General features: G+C 37.0%; 1 protein-coding gene across 3 annotated transcripts in view; it reads left to right on the forward strand.

Moving 5' to 3' along the window:
- Positions 1-21806, forward strand: part of ADGRL4 (adhesion G protein-coupled receptor L4) — a 73476-nt gene that overhangs the window by 38794 nt on the left and 12876 nt on the right. For 2 of the 3 annotated variants that reach the window (XM_023932647.2, XM_086841281.1), the window contains 10 exons: positions 4827-4982; positions 5501-5571; positions 7252-7425; positions 7515-7698; positions 9939-10055; positions 11153-11346; positions 12614-12781; positions 14298-14501; positions 15485-15705; positions 15800-15866. In XM_023932647.2, the coding sequence (XP_023788415.2) occupies positions 4827-4982; positions 5501-5571; positions 7252-7425; positions 7515-7698; positions 9939-10055; positions 11153-11346; positions 12614-12781; positions 14298-14501; positions 15485-15705; positions 15800-15866 (1556 nt within the window). The remainder of the gene's footprint in view (positions 1-4826; positions 4983-5500; positions 5572-7251; positions 7426-7514; positions 7699-9938; positions 10056-11152; positions 11347-12613; positions 12782-14297; positions 14502-15484; positions 15706-15799; positions 15867-21806) is intronic. The other variant, XM_086841282.1, reaches the window with a different exon arrangement.

A 21806-nucleotide genomic window follows, 5' to 3' on the forward strand; every position in this document is an offset into this window, starting at 1 on the left:
CCTTTTTTTCCTTCTTTACTGGGCAGATTGATCTTTCTTATCCTCTACTAGAGTTAAGTTTAATACTTCCTTTTGAAAATCCACATGGAGGAGCCAAGAGCTTTCCAAACTCACACTGAAATTAAAATTTGCCATTTGTCATTAAACAAGGTGAGCATGTTTTCTCATTAAACAAGTGCACCAATTACTTTACCAAGATGTGAGTCCTGAAGACAACTTTTTGGTCCATGATTTTTGACTTTATCTGTCAGGGAAACCATAATAAGCTATCTTGTACCCAATGGACCTGCTGCTACAGGTAGCAGACATGACTTGCACACAAGCAGCTGACAGTTGTGTATTCAGGGTGACAGCTGAAGCAAATATCATTTCATTGTAAATAGAGTGAAAGTTACTTAGTAAAAATCATGGAACAGAACTACCAAATATCCATCCTACACATGTTTATAGGGCCCCACAATATATTTTTAGAAGTCTTAAATCTTCTTTTTAATATATATATGTACATGGCAATAAATTTAAAACTACAGTGGTGAATTTTGGAGAGTATACCATTATGAACCCTATTTGTTTATGCCCTCAAACCCACCTGAGTTTCCAGTCATGCAAGTGTGGTACAAACGTGTGTGCAAGTCACTTTCAAATTCCTTGCACGTACAAGTGTGTTCCCTCTTTGGAAACCACAATAAGATCCCAAGTGAAAAATGGTCATGCTCCCCAAGGTAGTAGATCAAAAGAATTCTTGGGACAATGGCTTTGAGGAATGTTGCCTCACCCTTAATCCAGTCAGAATGCTGAGATTTGAGCCAGGGTCAAAAGTATTTCCTACCCACGTAATCAAGGACAACTGGTGAAGATATGACAAAGATGCAGACAGATGAGGAACTAGATGGTGGGAAGGGAAAGAGAGGAGAAGAAAAGGATAAAGGAAATGGAGAAGAAAATTATAAAGGAAATGGAAAAGAAAAAAATAAGGATGCAGAGATGTGATATTTCTGAAGGCATTTTTCTGCTGACCTCAAAGTGAGCTATTAAAATCTCTTTTTTGATTTGTGCAAAAGCCATACTTTTCCTTAGACTTGACAATTTATTGAATGCTCAGCTGCAGGTAAAAAAGTGAAATATAAACCTACTTTTTTCACCCCAGTCAACAGAGTAAAAACATGAAAATGGCCATCTGTGAAATGAAAGTGACATCCACACCACTCTGCCTTTTCTGGGAACATGCTATTAGCTCTCTTCAGGTATTTGGGAAGGCACCCATTCTCCATCTCATCCTTTGCTGTGACAAGGGAGCTGTACAGTGGATGGAATCTGGCACTGGGCCACACTGCTAACTTTTCTTTTACCTTTGCCATTCATAGCCTTTTTCATTTCTACTTTGTGTGTGCTGCTGCCTTCCACAGTGTGGAGACACGGGGAGGGAACATGTAGTCCTTTGCAATTGGACTTTTCAATCACTTGCAAGCTACTAATAAGCAGAAGGTATGATGTAGACATCAAGCTGTCTTGACTGGCTGGAGAAGAATCAAAGCGATGTAGGTACAATCCTGTAATTGGCAAGACTGAACATAATAACTGCTCTCCGTACTTTTAATTTAATTGGAATTTTCTTGCCTGCTGCAGTAAATGAAGAGTGACAAAGCACAGAAATAAAATAAAAGGTTATAAATCTATTTTCACACTAGCCTAAGTGGTGTTGGTGATATTATTTTTCTGATCACAGCTATTATAAAAACGTCATAGTTCAGCTCCAGGATTTGTTTTGAATATTTACTGAAAGTCCAGGGCTTTTTTTACAGACCTATAGCAAATGCTCTTCTGTTTAAAAAGCTGTTGTTCTCCAACCTTTGCTCAGGAATGCTGTCTGTGAAGACTGCTCAGGCAAGCCTTGGCAGCCCAATTCCTGCTCTTCTGCTCCCTGCTCAAGGTGGAGTTTGGGATCCTCACCCCAAAGCTCCCCTAAAATTGTATCACTGAAAGCACTGACAAGCTGTTGTCCATGGGTGCCCAACAATTGCATATTTGGCTAAAAAAGCATAACTACAAAATATAAAGAAACAAAAGCCTACGGCTACTGCACACAGCATTTCAAAGCAGGAACTTAAAAGCTGCATTCTTGCAACTGTCACAAACTGTTGGCTGCCCCTGACAATCTCATTGATTCAGAAGAGATACAAAGCTGATTAGTACCTTGCAAGATCAGGCATATTGCCTTTTAATTTTGTCATCCAGGAGTTGTTTTATTCCTCTGGAAACAGTGAATTAAATAGGCTTGATATGGACTCATTCCATATGGACAACTCAACTGCAGAAAGTCTATTTGCATATACTCAACAGGGTGTCTCTATCAGACTTTAAATAGCAGCCCTGTTGCCAGAGATGTGCCAAAATACTTGGATTTCTGCTGTTGTTTTGGATAATCCTGTCTTCTCATTAAAATCCCCATTACACTTAATATCTGACATAATTACAAAAAGAATTTGCATGACTGCCCAATGATAACAAATAAATGATTTACTGATCTAAAAGTTTATGAAAAGAAAAATGTCATGGTAATTTTGAAACATTTTTATCAGTAAATCATACTGAAACATGATCCTTAGTTAACAGTATTCTCAAAAGCATTCAAATATTCCTTTTCTTATTTATAGGTTATTGTAAGTTTTGGCAAAGATAGTTGTGAATTGCTGGTGGTTTAGCACTGCATTAAATGATGAATGGCTTGCTCAGATGTACATGTCCTCCATGCAGCTGACAAGGCCAGAGAAATCTTTGGTTTAAGGGTGATGTGTTTTCTTGTTAGACAAACTGGCTTTGTCATGATTTTCACCCTTGCCACTTCAATTCATTCAAAGTCTCTGTTTTACAGAGTCACACAAGGCACTGACACACACCCACTTGTTTCAAACAGAGCTTTATAATTTACTGATGTGAGAGGTTATTTAAATGCAAAGATTAACAGCTCTAGTGTTATGTCTTTAAATGACAGCATTTAATTACGAGGTATTCTGTGTGGAGCACTATATCATGCTATTTTCCTTCCCTTTTGCCAGACTGGTTCATGTATAATGTGGTTAGCTCCATAACTATGAACATTGAGGTCACAGAAACCATACATATACAGATAATTCAAAACTCAGTTTCTTAAAGAGAAACATTAGCAGTTTGGGGCATTAAATATGGAAAAAACCCTATTTCCCTAACACAGACAATCATAATTTAACCACCTGCTTTAAACTTCCAGGCTGGCAGAAGCCATTTAAACACACTGCTTTCTTGGTGGCTCTCCCTGCAGAGCAGTGGTGGTTCTGCTGGGGAGGGCAGGAGCACCTCCAGCCCCACATCTCCTCCCTGTCCGTGCAGGACTCTGAGTGGCTTTCCCATGGCAACTTCTGAACTTCAGGCTTAAAACACAACACATCAGGTGCAAATCAGAGCCAATGGCTCAATGAGAAAAAGGGATATATGAAAGTGAGGTGGGACTTCAACTTTGAATCCCAGGGACACCTCTGTCCAAATAGACAGATGACCCCCAGGTAACCTTCAGGTATTTTTTTGCATTCCCTTGATATATCCATATACATGCAGTATATCCTTCTATTTTTCAATAATAACCTCACTTCACACGTGTTATTGCTCCTTTTTGTGCTCCTTTTTGTAAACTACCAAGATTCTTGTATCAAAGCAGTGTGCTATATGCTAATAGTGTATTTCCAGCCGCCCCATATCTGCTTTCTGCTTGTCTGTTCTTAACACCCCCTCTAGCTGAGCAGAGGCTGCCTATCAGTTCAGATAGCTCTTCTCCACTGATCAATTAACCACTTCCAATTTCTTTCCAAAATTAAGTGGTATACCAGTTCTTGACTGGAGTTGTCACCCTCTCTCCTGCATTCCCTGCACTGTCTTTTCCTTCAGTTCAGTTCTCAAGCTGTTACTCTAAACCCACTCATGTACCACCTCATTTTTCAGATATACCTGTCCCAAAGCTCTTCATTTTTTTCTCCTTTCCAACACAGCACTTCACAGTCCATTACTTCATTCTCCAGAATTATTTGGTATAGTTCCCAGTTTGCTTTCTCCATTGAGTTATTCGATCTTTATCCTTAGCCAGTCAAATAATGCAAAATAATTGGTACTCCAGCCAGGGGTTTAGTACCCAGCTCTCCTAAATTGATCAATTCATGAATTCCCTTCCTGGAATTCATTGGTTTTACTCTTGGACTATGCCCCACCCAGTTACTGAACTTGTCTACTTAATGGCAATTTACTTAGAAGCACAAAGGACATTTTAGGCAAATGTAATTTAAATGTGAATTTTTAAAAAAGGATATGCCAAGCACTTTAAAGGGCACAGAGTTTAATTATTAGATTAACAAGATGGACAGAGTGAGCTTTTGCAGTGTCATTTTAGAGCTGCAACTTAAAAGACAAGTCTGCAGGTTGGTTTTTTCTTTTTCTAACTGAACTGAGAAAATCTATTTAGTCTAATCTTTGAAAAATGGATTTCAGATGATCTGCATCATGCCAACCATTTTGTTATGATAGAATTAATATGGTTTTAAAACACGAACAGTGTAGTATTATATAGCAATAAAAGAGGTGGTATAAAAATATGATCAATTATGACTTATCCTTCTAATCCTTAAGTATTATAACTGGCAGGGATTTTGCCATTGAGATTGTGGATTTAGTTTTTGCTTTTTTTTATTACATGAAATTTTATTATGAAACTGCTTGTAGTGTGTGGGGCTATTATCAACAAAGCAGCAAGGTGTTAGTCTGTAAATACTTAATAAAAATTCAATTTCTACCGATATTTGCAGATGTAGATGAGTGCAGCAATGAAGGAGCTGTTGCCTGTGGAGATCATGCAAAATGTGAAAACGTGGATGGAGGGTTTAACTGCTCCTGTAAGGAAGGTTATCAACCATCCACAGGAAAATTGCAGTTTAAGCCAAATGATGGCACTTCCTGCCAAGGTACATGATTTTATAAAGGTTTATGTGTTATTATAGAGATACATCTTCTGAGAAACCCACCAGTGCCTATTTATCTTCAGTTAGATTAATCAGCAAGACATGAAAAAGAGGCAAGGCTGTGGCATCTACAATTCCTGAGAATAGAATAATTTTGTAAATGCATTTTTGCTAAACAGTGTGATGAGATCCATTTGAATTAATGGTTACCTCCTCATAGCTGTCAGATCTGTACTCCTCTCTCTAAATTTGAGCTGTCTCTGCTCCACCTGTGGAAGTCTCATAAAAGGGACCAAACCCTCTACCTGAATAAAACAGCTCATTGCAATCCAATGCTATAATTTTGGCTAAGATAAAGTCTTTATAATTGCAGTTTGAGAACAGAATGCTGTGCTTTGTGTGCATAAATTCAGAGTGCTGGTGGCTTGGGGAATGACCTAGACAAGAGCTTTTGCAATTAGTATGTATTGAATATTGATTGAACTGCAATGTATAATTAGTTTCCCTTTTTATTTTTACAGAAAATCCAAAGGCCAAGTGTGAGTTATTCAAAGACTGTATAGCTGAACATATTAACAGAACTTTAGCCAGAGTAAGTAGCATTGGTTCATAGATTAATTTTTAAATCCTTTAATTGTTTCTGTTTGAAATTGCTATTTCAATTGTAATAGTTCTTAAACAGTTTTTTACAAAGGCTTGAAGCATACAATTGAACTTAAGCATGTTTACAGAAGGCTTTTTAATAATTTCAAATTATTTGAACTGGGTTGTATGTTCTACACATGATAATAACTTGCTGGGAATCTGCATGTTCCCTTTCCAGCAAAGTGATTCATGATGCATGAAAAATTCAGAAGTGTGGTAATTACTCAGCTGTTTCTCTAATTTCTGGAGTTACACACTGCTGCATTTACTGATGTGCAATTATTTGCTTGTTCAGAAGAAAGGCGAGATAGCTTCCAAAAGTAATGTCAACAAGTGACTAAACAGAAAAGGGAGCCGTAACATCTTGGTATGCTGGATTATTTACTCCTCAAAGGCGAGTGTTTAAAGTGATACAGGATTTATAGAAACAAATATTCTGTGGCCAGAGTATTTTTCACCAGAAACAGAGATTCCTGAAGCAAATTAAAAATATATTAATGAATGCACTAGTCATTATTCTACAACTTCAGTATTGTCTAATTTTAAAGGATAAATGAAGCATAGGGATAAATAAATTTAAAGCAATTGTATATGTTTGCATTTGATATTAAGGAATTTTATGAAGTTACTTGGTTCAAAAATATATTATTTTTAAGTATTTTATTAACCTAGTGTTATATACATGTTGTGTTAACATGTTAACATTTTTATGTTTACCTGCAGTGTAATACATTATATCAGATATAATACCTGCTCATCACACTTCGGGGCAAAGCCATGGTAAAAGTTACAGCGGAATCTTAGAAGGAGATTTTTGAAAATTTAAAATTAAATTAAATTAATAATTCAAAATACTTTTGTGTAAATATCTGTCAGATTTTTAGCCTGTTTTCCAGTTCTGTTCAGTTTCAAAGACAAAGCAATCCCCATAAAAACTGTTCAGCAGCAGAGAGTAGAGATCATACAAAATCAGATGCTGAGTGTTTTATTAATTAGATTCTAGTTTTGTGTAGTAAGAATTCTTCTCTTATTCAGCCATGAGACTTAAATGTGGAAGCTTAATCTTCATCTCACCCTTTCCTGCCTATATTTTTAAATTAGCTGTTTTATGTAAGTGCACTTAGAAGTTTATAAGCTGAAACACTGAAGGAGAAATAGACAGTACAGTTCACTCCACTACATGCTTTATAATTTGCATTTGGGGAAAAACAACTAAAAAATATACAAATACTTCCATCTGTTCCCACCTCTTCAGTTAAAACTTAAAAGAAAATCAATAGATTTATACAGAAGCAGAATAATCATATCACTGATATTTAATTACTTTTGCAGAACATTTACTGGTTCACTTTAGATCATGAGGATAAACAAAGCAACTGCTATAGGGAAAAAATGTGTAATGGTAGCACACGATTTTTTTAATCATGGTTGCTTGTGAAAGTTATATTAAATATGTGTAATATCAATAATTTATAGGACAGCCTGTTGGTTGAGAAGGGGTGTTTATGCACAAGTGTCTTATAAACCAGTATGTTAATTAACAGAAATCAGCCTATTGGGATCATTTTCACATGCAGAAATACAGCTTTACTTGTTTCACTAAGATGTGAATTCTGGCATTTTTCAGATTAGTCATTTAAAAACACCTCTGGAGAAGCTGCAAGAAATTAATAAAAACACTTTGGGACCCCTTTTACCTGTAGAAGTGGTTTCATATGTTGAAGCTCTGTCTTATTCATCGTGGAGCACCATGAGTGACTCTGTCTCTGACAATGAAGCCCTGCACAACACCACCATTAACGTGAGTGGCCCAAGCCTTGGAGTTGTGGGGTTTATCCCTATTCCAAGGACAGCCTATGACTCTGCTCAAACACGTGCTCTTACTTACAGGTTTTGGTCAACACTGTGAACAATTTTTTACAAAAAGACAAAATGACAGTCTGGGAAGCTCTACCTGCAGATAACCAAAGGAGGAGCCTGACTAAGCTGCTGCACACTGCAGAGCAGGCGACACTTCTCATGTCACAGAGCTTCAAAAGGACAGCCCAGCTGGATGCTAATGCAAGTGACATAGGTAAGATAAAGAAAATCATTCTAAGATGTACTTTAGATGTGGATTAAACAGAGGAGTTTTTCAGCACAATTGTGAAGATTAGAAATGGTGTTATGTGAAAGACACAGGTGTTAATTTGTATGATTTTTGTAACTAACACCTGACTTTCAGTGTAGGTATCATAATTTTCACAGACTAAACATTTGAGTCCAGAGCAAAAAAATTAAATTGAGAGTCTATGGAAACTTGTTTTCATATTCTCTTAAATTAACCATTATGACCTATCACACAGTCTAGATTCATTTTATAAGCACAAAATTATCCTGTGCATCTTATGTGTATAAAAAAACACCAGTGGAACAAAATTTGGACTTGCTCTCTACAGATTTTTTTTTTTATTCCTTTTGGTTTAGTCTAGTTATTATAAATGAACTTGGAATAAGGATTGTACCTAGTGAGTTTAAACTTGAGTGGCTTTATCTCAACAGCAATTTCTCATTTTAAGAGGAATTCCCCAGGAGGAGAATTGGTTAGTCTCAACTGCACCATTTTTCTCTTCTGCCTTCTCCCTGTGTGCTGGTGTCTTCCCACCAATACCTGCAGATTTTCCTGTGGTAATAATAGTTTTACCATTCCTTCAATGAGAGTGGAGAAATGCTGACACCAGCCACTTTTGAAAATCCTGATAAAGCATGGCTGATTCCTTTGTCAGTGGTCACTCTTTCATCTTTATTTTTTCTGAATGTCCCCAAACTGTATGTGATCTGATTTCTTATTTTAGATTTGGTACAGTCCTTCGGTGTCTCTCACAGGCTTGCTGTTTTATATGATGACTTGATGAGAAACTCCTACTGTGGTCTCGAGGCAGGTCAAACTGCCTGTTCTACCCTCACCTTTCTGAAAATAAATTAGACAGAGTGATGAAAAAGTAGGGATGGATTTGTTCCTTGACACAGACTCTGTAGAATCAGACTTAGGGTGTTGCAGAGACCTCTGGGTCTGCAGCAGGTCCAGAGCAGGGCCAGGTGCTGGCTGTAAAACCCCTGTGCCCCCTCCCCACACCTCCCTTGCTTGAAAGCAGAGGCTTCTCATCACCACAGAGCTGGGGCCATGAAAGTCAGGACGAGAGGATTCAGGTGCAGTTTCCAGTGGAACTGTAGGTGTCAGTCACCAAGGTGACAGAAAAAGCTGTAAAGAGAATGGAGAGGAATTCTTCTGCTGAAAGGTTAATGATTATCTTCCTTGGGTTTGTTCTAAAATGGTAAACTGAATGACCTCTTTTCCAAATTGGACACAAACACTAAAATTTTTTGTTACTCTTTTTCAGCATGAATAAACTTTTCACAGGTCTCGTATGTGCCACACACAACTATTCTGGGATAAAACCTACATCACCTGTCTCTCTCCACTGTTTTTTTTGGTGCAAGCTCTTGAACTACGAGCTTTATAAAACTCTAGCCAAAAAAAACAATTTCTTATGCCCTTACAAACATTTTCTGACAGCTGGTCTATTGAATAGCTCATATTATTTTTGTGTGCTGTGCTATAAGCAATGCAGATGGTCTAGCTTAGTGATATTCCACCATCAGTCAACTTTTAGATTTGTTTGCTGTTGTTTTGTTTTGTTTTTAAAGAAGCCTGATTGACTTATTTTTGTTCCCATCCTGGGTGATTGAAACTCAGCACTGTAATGAACCAAGTAAAGAGCTCAATAGACTCTAATGTAGTTTTTGTCCTAAGGGGTGATGCTTGTTTGTTTGCTTTTTGACAAGACATATCATTAGTTCATGGTGCAATGTGTATTTGGAAGCGTGGATAGATAACCATAAAATATATACTTTTCAAAAATTGGCTTTTATCAAATGTTATTATTCAGTGGAGAATTTTATGCTTTCCTTTTTATAATTGTGATTTGTGGCCCCTTTCAGAAATACATTTTTAATAAAGCAATAGCTCTTCCTAAAGTAACCTACATTGTTTTTTCCAGTACCTAATTTAAGGCAAGGTAAATAAGAGACTATATTTTTCATGGAAAGAGTAAAACATAGGAGAGCAAAATGTATGCGTGAAAATAAAAAAACATAGATGTTTAAACAAACATGTTATATTAATGACCTTTTTCTTGAAATATTTTGCACAAGGATAGAGTCTTAAAATTCAGAGTAATTATGCAATCCAGTAGCACATTTATTAACCCAATTCTAAATTATGGTAGGCCATAATGGAGCTGTTATTTGTACAGTATTTTTCTTCTCTTGCAGCGCTCAAGGTTTTTGCTTTTGATTCACACCACATGAAACACATCCACCCTCATGTATACACAGGGGGAGATTTCATAAAGATCTCTCCGAAGAAGAGAAAGGAACCTCATCCAAATGGTAAGAAACAAAGGTTGGAGAGTAGGTGGGTTAATAAACACTTTGGATAGACTTGTATCCACTACAAAACAGCCAAATGTGCAGTTTACCAAAGCTGAATTTCCACACTGCTAGCTACAAAGAAGACAAGGTATTTTTTTCACTCTTTCTCCTTTATTGTCTCAAGAATGATATTTCTAACATATCCAGTGGCACAGTGAGCAATCAGTGAGTTTTCACACTAGGTGTTGATATCACAAATCTGAGCTTTATCCTTTCCTCAGCCACAGATCTGCTGTATGACTTTGGACTGGCCCCTTCAACTCTCTGTGTTACTTCCCCTTCAAAATTGGCTGCATTTTTCCACTCAAAGAGAAGCTCACTGGGGCAAGAACACATAATCTTTAGTACCAAAACCAGCAGGACCCAGATCTGGCTTGTACCTCAGAGTGATACAGAAAAGGCTTACAACAATTGTCATCACTAAATATTAATGTGTGTGTTTAAACAGCTCAGGAATTAAAACACATAATGAAATAAACATGGAAAAGATTTTTAAATCCTCATCTTCCATCTAATCTGTATCTTGACACATGTCAATATCTAAAAATGTGGTTTATTGTGGGACCAGGGAAAAAGTCACTATATTTTTTAAGATCACACAGAATCCAAAAATGTTTTCCTTTTCCCTATTTGTATTTCATCCTGGGTCCACAGTAATGGAAGTCAAAGCAAGCCAGGTACTTCAGAAAGGTCCAGTATTTATTTCAGGTGTGAGACATTTTACCTTGTAAGAGCTGACACCACATGTGTAACCAGTTACAGAACAGCAGCAAGCATACATTACTCTAGGAAAAATATATATGCATATATCTAATTAGCATTACCAGTGTGAACACACATTTTTATTCCTAATGCCAGTTACATTGTTTTAAATAAAGCTATATTTCATTGTCTCTAAAACATTTTTATAAGTATTCCACCAAGGCTCCATCTGGTTTGCATATTTTATGCAATAGCAGCAATAATGTCTATTGTTTATTGTTTCCTTAATGTCTTCAATTTTGTTCTTCTATAAAAACCCACAAAGTACTAACCATGGTCGGTTTGATTGATAGGCACTGTTGCAGTTGTCTTTCTGCGGTACAGCAATATCGGTTCTCTGCTTTCATCACCTAAAAACCGCTCCTCCAAAGATCCTTCAGAGCAGAGACAGACAGTAAGCTCAGCAGTTATAGCTGTTGCAATTAGCTCAAATCCACCCACACTCTATGAGCTCGAGAAAATAACATTTACCTTAAAGTATGCCAAGGTAAGGGGGTTTTTTATTATCAGCTTCAAGTAAAACAAAACATTAGCTAATCATTTTATGTGATGTGAGCATACCTGCAGCATGTGATAAACTAAGACATAATTCTGTTGTTTGCTGATGTGAGGTTGTCATTTATTACTCTAATAAGATTAATCTCAAATGTGACATCCTAAGTGCAATATACTAAATATGATACAGAGGAAAATTGCTATGGGACTAAAACAAGGGCAATAATGCCATCTTTCCTGGGTTGTAGTATGGAAAAAATGTAGATGCCTAAACCAGAGAATATTACAGAATCTTGATTGCTCTGTATTTAGGTGGGTTTGGGGGTTTTTTGCTGAATGTTTATCAGATGCTTAAGCATGTATACTAAAAAAAAAGAGAAGAAATGCTTCAAGGTTAATGCTAAAAAGGAATCAGGGGGTCATAGCAGAACCTATGGTTTTGAAGGTTTGTTATGTCTGAAATCTGAAGACATTTATTTAAAACAGAGAGGTTTACTTCCAGCAAATACAGACTTTGTTTCTGGCTTCACTCATATGTGAAGAATCACCTTATACCGCACAAAGAATAATCAGAAACATAACAAGACAGAAACTCTGTAGAGAGGTGAGCAACGGGACAAGGTGCTAACCCTGGTTACATAGCTTTTAAATTTGTTACTTCCCTTCTGAGTTAGAAATCACTTTTATGTAAATTTGCATATATTTATAAAGGCTATATTACAGGGGAGACTTAGTCTTTGACTAGATTTAGTAAGGACTAACTGTACTGGTACTCTTGGTCTTACTCATCACTGCTGTGTAGCAGGTGATACAGCAGGTGTGATATGACCCTGGGTTTATCCCAGATTGCTTTGTAAAAAGCACAGAACAAGTCTCAGCTTTTGAACTGCTCATTTGGAATGGATAAGCAATGTGGCTGTAACCTTGGAGTCTAGTCCATGTTCAGCAGGTGCAATTGTATACATAACAATGTTTTCAATAGGTAAAAATTCCAACATCTTTGCAGGTGCCAGAAGGGTTCAGCAATCTGATTAGACTACATGTTTGGTGGGGTTTTAGCTGTGTGAATAAATTGCTTCCATCCCCAGCCACATTTTAATTGCTTGGAATAGGCCTCGCAGAATGTGTTTTTTGTTTCCCAACCTTCCAATGATAACAAGCATTTTTTTAATGAATTGCGCGGTCTAGCGTAAGAAAGGTCTCTTGATGGGAAATATCCTGCCTTTTGCCATCAGCAGAACATCTTGTTTCTGTTCCAGACTGCAGATAAAGACATTAAATGTGCATTTTGGAACTACTCAGACACAATGAATGGCAACTGGGCTACAGAAGGCTGTGAGCTAACACATTCCAACTCCACTCATATCTCATGCAAATGTAATCATCTGACTCATTTTGCTGTTTTGATGTCCTCAGGTGGCTCCGTTGTAAGTGCTATTTTAATTTAGTGTTTTACCTGATACTTTCTTCTGGTTTTATTCCTTATGTTTTTATGTTAGTGCAACCTGCATACTTACCCCCGTTTAGGTTGTCTCTAGGTTTTGTTCAGCAAACACACTATTTATTGTGCACAAAGCAAACAAAATTCCTGCCATATGTGTTTGAATTTCCTTATGTCCTTTCTGCAGTATTACAGAGCAGTGATGCAGCAAAGTATCTTGTTCCAAAAACACAGTCTGTTGTGCTTATTTTTGGAGCATTGCATTTCATTTTAAATCTCACTTTAAGACTGCTGTGGGATTTATCTGCCATTCATTGGTGGTCAGTAACCATATGGCCCTGAATTTTTGTCTCTCAAAACTTTGCCACCCATTTGTCTAGCCTCAGCATCTAAAAATCTGCTTTAAATTCTCTCTGGAGAGTTTGCAGCAGCATAATCAATCTGAAGCTTATGACTATTAAACATGGACACTCACAACCAGAACAAAATTGGGAGAATGGCCATTCAATTTATGTCCTTCTTATATTAAGAAGCCCCACAGATTTCCAGGGTCTCAGTGGGGATCTGCAGGAGCTCAGGTCCTGCCTCAGGAGGCAGCTTTATAAGGTATCAGAACTGACAGCAAGCAGAATATTAGCATGAATATACTGTATTGAGACAGTTCTCTCACACTGTGAATTTCATGCTGATAGAGGCTGTTTCCTGGTTGCTAAATAGCATCCTAAGTCTTCAGTTCAAATTTAAAACCTTTGCAGGTACTTATATAGTTATTTTGAAAAGAAAGGCTGGGAGGTGAAGAATCTCTCATCCTTTATTTAGTAAAAAAATACTTAGATACATTTTATGGTCAGCTGAATGCTCTCCTTTTGCTGATGTACAGACATGTATTTCAGAGTTTCTTTGTTCAAATAGCAAACAGCAAAAAGAAATTGTATTCTTATACAGAAAATATTCACATCCGGTATTGAAATATCTTGTGTTTCAATGGAGAAAGTTCATGTTGCATGTCTGGAATAACATTTGCTTGAAGTGATTGTTATTTCAGAGTCTTGTTTTGATCATGTTGCAAATTCAGTAAGACAGTTATTCAGTTTTGCTTATCTAAGTCACTGCTGTGATAAGTCCTTTTATATTAGAAAATGTTCATGTCATATTAATAGATGTCCTACTACCAGTGTATTTGTCATTCACTAAAATGATCTGATTTTGAAAATCTTATTAAGAGATACTGAGGTTAATAAAAAGTTTTGTTAAGAAATATCAGAAAATGCAAGAGGGGGAATATATACAGTTTATTACTAATTTCCCCTAGAATTATATCTGTCTCACAAAAACCCAATACTTTATAGATTATCCAAAGTTTACATTTCCAGTGAAACTCTACCAACAGTTTTGATTAATATTTTGTAGAAAAGAGGAAAAGAGCTGTATTATAGAATGAGGTCTTTCTTGAGAAGTTACAAAGCTGTTCTTTTAAATACTATATTATAATTTTCCCCCAGGGTGTTACAAATTATAGCATTCTTACAAGAATCACTCAGCTAGGAATAATTATTTCGTTGATTTGCCTCTCCATGTGCATTTTCACATTCTGGTTCTTCAGTGAAATTCAAAGCACTAGAACGACAATTCACAAAAACCTCTGCTGCAGCCTTTTCCTGGCGGAACTTATTTTTCTGATTGGAATTAATATGAACAATAATAAGGTGGGTAGTTTTCACTTGTGCCTTGACTTTGTGTTGCAAAATAAAAACACTGTATAAGATATGCTCTTCCTTCTACTCCCCACATTTCCTACCTACAACAGTGACCCTGGCTTTCCAGTACAGTAACAGGAAATACAAAATGGTCATTTAAAGGAGCAGGGCCTTCATCTGAGCTTTGCTCCACGGGTTTCATTGAAAATTTGTCGCCTTTACTGAGGCTGTGATCTCAATGTGTTTAGCATTTTCTCTTCACTTAGGATGATATATAAAAAGCCACATTGGTGGCTCCCAGTGTGAGTTTTCTCTAAAATCAGGCCAGAGCTGCAATCCCAAGCTGACATCTGAGATATTGAGCTGTTAGCTGGAGGACCACATGTGGGGTCTTGACCTGTCCCTTTTGCTTTTCAGAAAGCTAGAATGTCGATTTTTGCATCTCAGATTAGTTTTAGGAAATAAAGTTATGCATAAATTATCAAAATAGCCTACTGTAAGTGGCTGAACAGCATTTAAAATCACTTGAAAAAATATGACCTGCTATCCCTGATGTAGCACTCCATTACTGATGGACTGAAAAATATCATTTTACAAACATTTTGTATAAGAGAAGTTATTTCAGAAATAGTTCCTTGTGATGCCTAATTACAATGCTATCAAAATAATAAAAATTAACTTTGTGTAGACCAAACATATAGAGTACTCAGCTATAACAATAGGATCAAGCCATTTATACAGTTTTTCTGGATAGACACACACTAATTTTAAAAGTTGAATGTAGTCTCTTTATTTTACCATTTGCTACAGAAAGCACTAATTATCAAATGTGCAAATCTGTGTAGGCCAAGTTCTTGTTAACCAACACTACAACTGGGCTGAATCACCACTTCAGAGTTTGTTGCTGTGCACGTACTATTATGTTATAATATATATTGACAAGAGCAAATTAATGGAATTATGACTCCTGCTTTCTCTGATTGAATTTCTAGCTCTTCTGTTCAATTACTGCTGGACTACTCCATTATTTCCTCCTAGCTGCTTTTGCATGGATGTGCATCGAAGGTATTCACCTCTACCTTATAGTTGTGGGAGTCATCTACAACAAGGGTTTCTTGCACAAGAATTTCTATGTCTTTGGCTATGTCAGTCCAGCCGTGGTTGTTGGAATCTCTGCTGCTCTGGGATACAAGTACTACGGCACCACAGAAGTGTAAGTCACTCTTTCTGTGTCCAAATCATCGTACAGAAGGAGGAAATAAACACAAAAGCACATTTCAAGGTATTTTCTGATGTTTAATTTTCAGATGTTGGCTCAGCACTAAGAATAACTTTATATGGAGTTTTATAGGACCAGCATGTCTAATAATTCTTGTAAGTATAATTTTAATTTTTTATTGTAGTACATAAAGACAATAATAAAAGGTGTTTAATAATCACCCACCCACTGCCAGCATAGCTGTGAGTGCTAATTATAGGGCAGAATTGACTAATTTAGACCTTTTTATAGTACCTCTAAATTATTTATATGCTGTACATCTAAATACTTTACTAGTCTGAAAAATGAATGTTTGACAAAAAAGTTCAATATAATATCAGAGGAGATTTTTTTCTTCCTCTCTTTCTTTTATCACAACGGTTTGAGAAATTCTGTGAAGCATTTCTAGTTTTTACAAAGAATCTTTGTATGTCGCTGGCATCTCAGCATGGCTCAGCAGGGGGTGTACACAGACACCATCCTAGCAGACAGATAATCTGGTTTTTCAAACGTTGTGTGGCTTAATCTCTTATCAGTGATCGGTCATCTTTGTAAGATTAGACTGTCATCTTTGTGGTTTTACCATTCGCATGTACCCTGTCATCATCAAAGCCATTTTAAACTAAATTGCGACGTCAGAGAAAAGAACCCGCTATTTCAGATGGGCAGACAAGTCAAGTATTGATAGCCCTATTTCAGCTGTGAAGAGGGCCCTTTTAATTCCTATTGGAAGTGGTTTCAAACCTGCAAATTTGGCAGGTATTACATGTTCAATTCTGAATTGAGATGTTTTTGGTGTCTCAGGAGCATTTCAAAGTGCTATAAAGTTTAAGGAACCATTCTAGCTGTAATGGGGCTTTATTCTGTAGGACTGTGTTGACAGTGATAGCTGGAGCTAACAGAAGGAGAAGGTGCAATAGTGAGGCCTCACAACATCTATGGTCAAGTCAGTTACAACTGTCTTGCTTTTTAAGCTATTTGGTATAATGTGAGGATTTGTTAAAAAAGAAGTGGAAGATCCTTGCACATACGACTTGGTAGTGAAACAGTTTTATTTCAATGCATTATCCATTTCAAAGCTTAATAAAGTACCAGGTATAATTCTGGTCAAATTTCACACCAAATTCCCACTGCATATTGGGTACAGCTGGAAGCAAGCTGCCAGATAGAGCTGCAAGGCTGTGCCTCCCCATCTCACCCTTCTGGTGAGCACAGCAGGTTTTGAGAGGCAAAGCACTGTGACCTCCCTTGGCTCAGTGCTTCTAGGTCAGATAGCCCTGGTGGCCAGCAGGTTACTAAAATGGAAGAAAACCATGGTGAGACATCATCCTTTACCAGGAAATTCTTAAAATTCTTATGTTTAAGTTTACAATTTCCTATTTCCTCTTTGGACCTTATCTTTTCTTCCATGGAGGCAGCAGGGCTGGGGTTTTGTTGTTGTTTCTCTCATTCCTGTTCTTCCTCTGCCTTCAAGTAAAGATTTATGCACAGTGATGTATCTCTCCATGGTTAGCACATGAAAATTGCATTATCAAAATCTCTAAAATGCCCCAAGTGTAGGCATCTGTAGCCTTGTTTTCAGCTCCAGCTGGGCTGTGCCCAGTGGGGATCTCAGGTACACGGCGCAGAGGCAGAGCAGGTCTGCAGTGGCTTTGCTGTAAATCTGGCTGGCTGCTGAAGCAAATCCTGCAAGCTGGGCTCTGAGGCCTGTAGACATTCTTTGAGCACTCCAGATCTTCCTGCAATCCCTGCAAATTAAAAGGAAAAAGGGAGGTGCTAGAAGTTGATCCAGGCCTGTGCAGCCCTCCTATGGATGGGGAGAGCAGCTAGTTTATTTTCCTCTCTCTCCTTTGCCTAAGTGCAGGCATGCAAAAGACTTGTAGCTGAACAGAAAAGAACCCTGTGGTTGTTCAGCTACTTTTTTTGTGTGTTACTAAAGTATTTTGTGCTAACTCGTTTTCAAAGTATTGGCATATTTTTATTTATTGTCTCTTCATAGCAATGTGCCACTAGACCACAGAGGAAAAGGCAAGGTGCTTTCAGAAAGGTGCTTCAGCTGCTCCAGGGTTTTTTTGAGGGTTCAGACAGCTTGTTTTGATGGAGTGATAGCAAAATGAAGCCTGAACTGCAAAAGAGATATTTTCTAAGGGTGCAGAGACCTAGGTGTTTTCCTGATGCTCTACCCTGGTAATAAAAGAAAATATGGAAAACCCTATGAAAATAGGCACTGACACTAGAAGATGAAGTGGGTTTCAGATGTCTTCTCCATGGAAAACACATTGTTGGTAGTAATTCTGTTTCCATTGTGCAGCCTTCCTGTTGAGAACACTGCATGGGCTCCAACATGACAAAGATTAAACTCTTTCCAAAGTAGTGCCACTCGGGCAGTCCTTTTAATTACAAGAGACAATATTTTCTCAATGTTTCCATTCTTCCCATAGCTAATTAAAGAGAAAGTAGATGAAAAAAAATAATTAATTAAGGGCTCTGAAAAGAAAATATCATTTTTGATAAGGGATAACCAGACAGGGCACTGCAACCATCATACTGAAAACTGAAAAATTTGGAAGCTTCAAATTCACCTTTAATCCTGGGCTTCATCTACTAATAGCATTGAATTTGCAGATTTTCCAAGATAGTCAAGAGACCATGGATACCAGTTCTCTGGAGGGCTACTCACCACAAAATTCTTGCACAAAAACATTAAAATCATTGTCAGGACAAATTCCCTTGTACCCAAATGGTGGTTTCCATTTCTGTGAGTGGGAGCCCAGGAGATTTGTGGTTAGGATTATGCTGTAATATGCCTCTGAGACAGCATGTACATGATGAGGAACAGAACCACTCCTGTACCAATGGGTTAGCTGTCTCAGGGCATGTTGTTTCAAACACGTTCTTGGGCTGTAAATCTGTAGTAATAATGAAGCATAGGGAGTTCAAGTGTTTATCAGTACAAATTAAGTTCTCCCCTGATTGCCTAAGCAGAAACACTACTTCTGACAGTGTTTGCTTATTAATACTAAGGTTCTATTAGAAGTCTTAAGTGCAAAGCAATGGCTTTATTGATCCCATCTAAAAATAATTATTGTTATTATTAGATTGGTGACTGTACTTGAAAAGAAGTGGGTCAGAAACTCTTTAGATGGACTTAGCAAAGAAAAAGCATTTAAAACCTTTATAAAACAAGCTGCAAACTGAAGATAATTTCTACAACTTATTTCTTCCTCCTAATATTTGTAATCTTTAGAACCACAACCATTTTAACTAAAACTATGCAATAGATTAGATCAAAGCATACAAAAATGGAGAAATTACTTATAACAAGTATTTAAATTTTTTATAGAAACATGAGGTTATCTCATGCTTTAAAGGACAAACATTCACACACACAGCAACCCAAGACTGATTGAGGAAAAGACAAATATAAACCCTAGTGATAAAAGGTATGAAAATGGGGAAGAAAAAAAAAAAGAGAGAGAGAATAAAAAGAAGCCCTAGAAGACTTATTCTATTGTGATACATTCCTACAATAATAATCTCCCTGTAATAAGTGTGTAGAATGGAAATGACTATTTGCCACCAGGGTGACGTAGCTGCAGTTTTGTTTAGTATGTAATATCAATCAATAACAAACTCCTTCCCATTGTGGAGGATTTCAACATGGCTTTCCCACCTCTGGCATCATAGCTTTTTGAGCAGGAGTAGACTTGTGTAGGGCTTTATTCTGCACCCCTGGTGCAGTTTTTGGAAACTTCATCTTTTAAACTCTATGGGCACAGTGTAAGTCCTTCCACTTGTACCTATTTTGAGGTTCAGCTATATATTAGTTATCCATTTGGGAGTAGCAAAGATGTCTGGAAGGGTTGGCCAAGGGCAATTAACTCTGTAGTTATGAAAGCCTATGAGACATTTAAAAGAAAATTTGGAAAAGAGTCGCTGCTACTCCAAGAGCAGCTATAGCCAACCCTTCTAATATACCTGTCTCCTACAAGGTTCTCCCATCAAATGTGTTCAGCTGAGCTTTGTGCAGCAAGTTCAAAGTCACCCATGAAAACATGATTTGTACTTTTACAGTATCGACAGAGTCATGCAGACTTGACTGTTGTACCTACTGTCACCGCCACAATAAATTGGCACACCTCTGTGAGGAACCAGGACTCAGAAGTGTGACGTGTTGTAACATTAATAGGTGCAATTTGCCATTTGACAGTATAAATCTATCAGTATCATTTGTTGAGATCACCTCTGCAATAAAAAATACAGACTTGCTCTTTGAGGTTGGAACATTTCCAAAATTGAACATCATCCAGATAATCCTCTCTGTGGCTTTTGTCCAAACATCCCAGTGCTGTGCAGTGAGGAGACAGCTCCTGTATGCTATGCCTTGTTTTGCTCCTCTAATGAGTGTTTTTAAGGACTTTGAAGGTGTCTGGCTTAGCTTCAAGTTCCAGTTTCTTGAAACAATTGGTAATTGTAGTGTTTACAGCTATAAAAATGGCTTATACATGAACCCTTCAATTTTCAGAGCATTCTTGTGCACTTGACTTGGAACAAAAAACCAAGAATAATTCTTGGGAGTGGTGTCCCCAGAACATCCAAGCCCTTTTTGCTAAATGCAATGAATAATCAACTGTAAAGCAAAAATATTCTAAGAACATCAGTGATTGATTAACCATACTGTTTTGAACCTTTCTTGTATAAATGAATGGGTAAATGAATAAAATATACAGATTGCAGTTGCAAAATACAAAAAAGTGACATATGAGTGATGAAAGCAGGCTAACAGTAGAGTAATGCTTTTCATTAAGCAACTGCCTACATATTCATTAGAGCTAGTCGATTACTTAAAAAATGCATTCATCAGATCATTTATTTGATGAATTTTACCATTATTTGTCAAATAATTTATTCAACAAAAAAAAAGGTAAAATTAATGGACTAGTGCATTTATCAAATCTTAATGGACAGCTCTAATACTTATTCAGTTCTTTACATTTAGGTTGATTCAGGATTAGTAATAGTGCTGCAATCAATGCAGAGAAATTTCCTGGTAAATCCATTACTGTGCTGTTTTCTCATATACTCACAAATTTCATGTACTTAATCTAGGCTATTCAAATTGAACATCTTTCTTATAAAAAAAATAAATATTAAAATAATCTAGGATATTACATTTTCTCAAGCTTCAATAGAGAACACGGTCAGATGGACCATTGTTACCATTTAAAAATAAAAATGGAAAGAAAAAAAAAAGCAGTCCCTTTGAGGTGAATCACATCACACTGATGTCATCAAGTCCACTGCCTCTTTGGGCTTCCTCACTTTATTATCCCTGCTCTTCAGTGAAACACTGCACATTCAGTATTCCTCACATTTCTTGCTATTCTAACAATTATTATCAAAAATGTTGCTTGACCTCTGACTTAACAAAACATAGAACCATCTCACATTTTTCAGTGAATATTTATGCTCCGAAAAATTCTGCAGGTGTTTTTGTGATAAATGCTTAGTTATGTTTCTTAGATAGATGTGAAAGTTATACTCTACCATTTACTGTATGTTTTTTGGAAAAAAGCTATTTTAAACATTTTTTTATATCTACAGCCATTTCTCAGTTTGCCTTTCTAGTGGAAATAAATTCCTACTGGGACTAGCAATTCCTTTATTGTTCTTTTTTTAAAGAGTAATAGTCCCCTTTTCATTGGTCCCTCTGTGGCTTCAGCTAAAGGTGTCTCCATGGCATTCCTTATGCCATTGTGGATAAAGTGGAGAGAATTAATTATATAGTGGCATTAAAGACAGAGTCTGCAACTTTGCTTGAATCAGATTAGTTCAAACCACAGTGTTGTTCAGCAACAATACCTGCTGTGCTAAATAATAACTGATTCAGAAAATACTTGCCCTGTTCAGTGGACAGGATCAGCCTAAATCTTCAAGACACGGCTTCCATATTGCCAAACCAAATTTCTCAGCAAGACCAGAGCTTTCACATGGATCAAGGTTTTATCTTCCTTCTCTCTGCCATTATAGCCTCAGTTCTCTGGTCCCTGGAAATG

Source organism: Cyanistes caeruleus, chromosome 9 (assembly GCF_971803275.1).
Source record: "Cyanistes caeruleus chromosome 9, bCyaCae1.hap1.1, whole genome shotgun sequence".
Taxonomy (NCBI): domain Eukaryota; kingdom Metazoa; phylum Chordata; class Aves; order Passeriformes; family Paridae; genus Cyanistes; species Cyanistes caeruleus.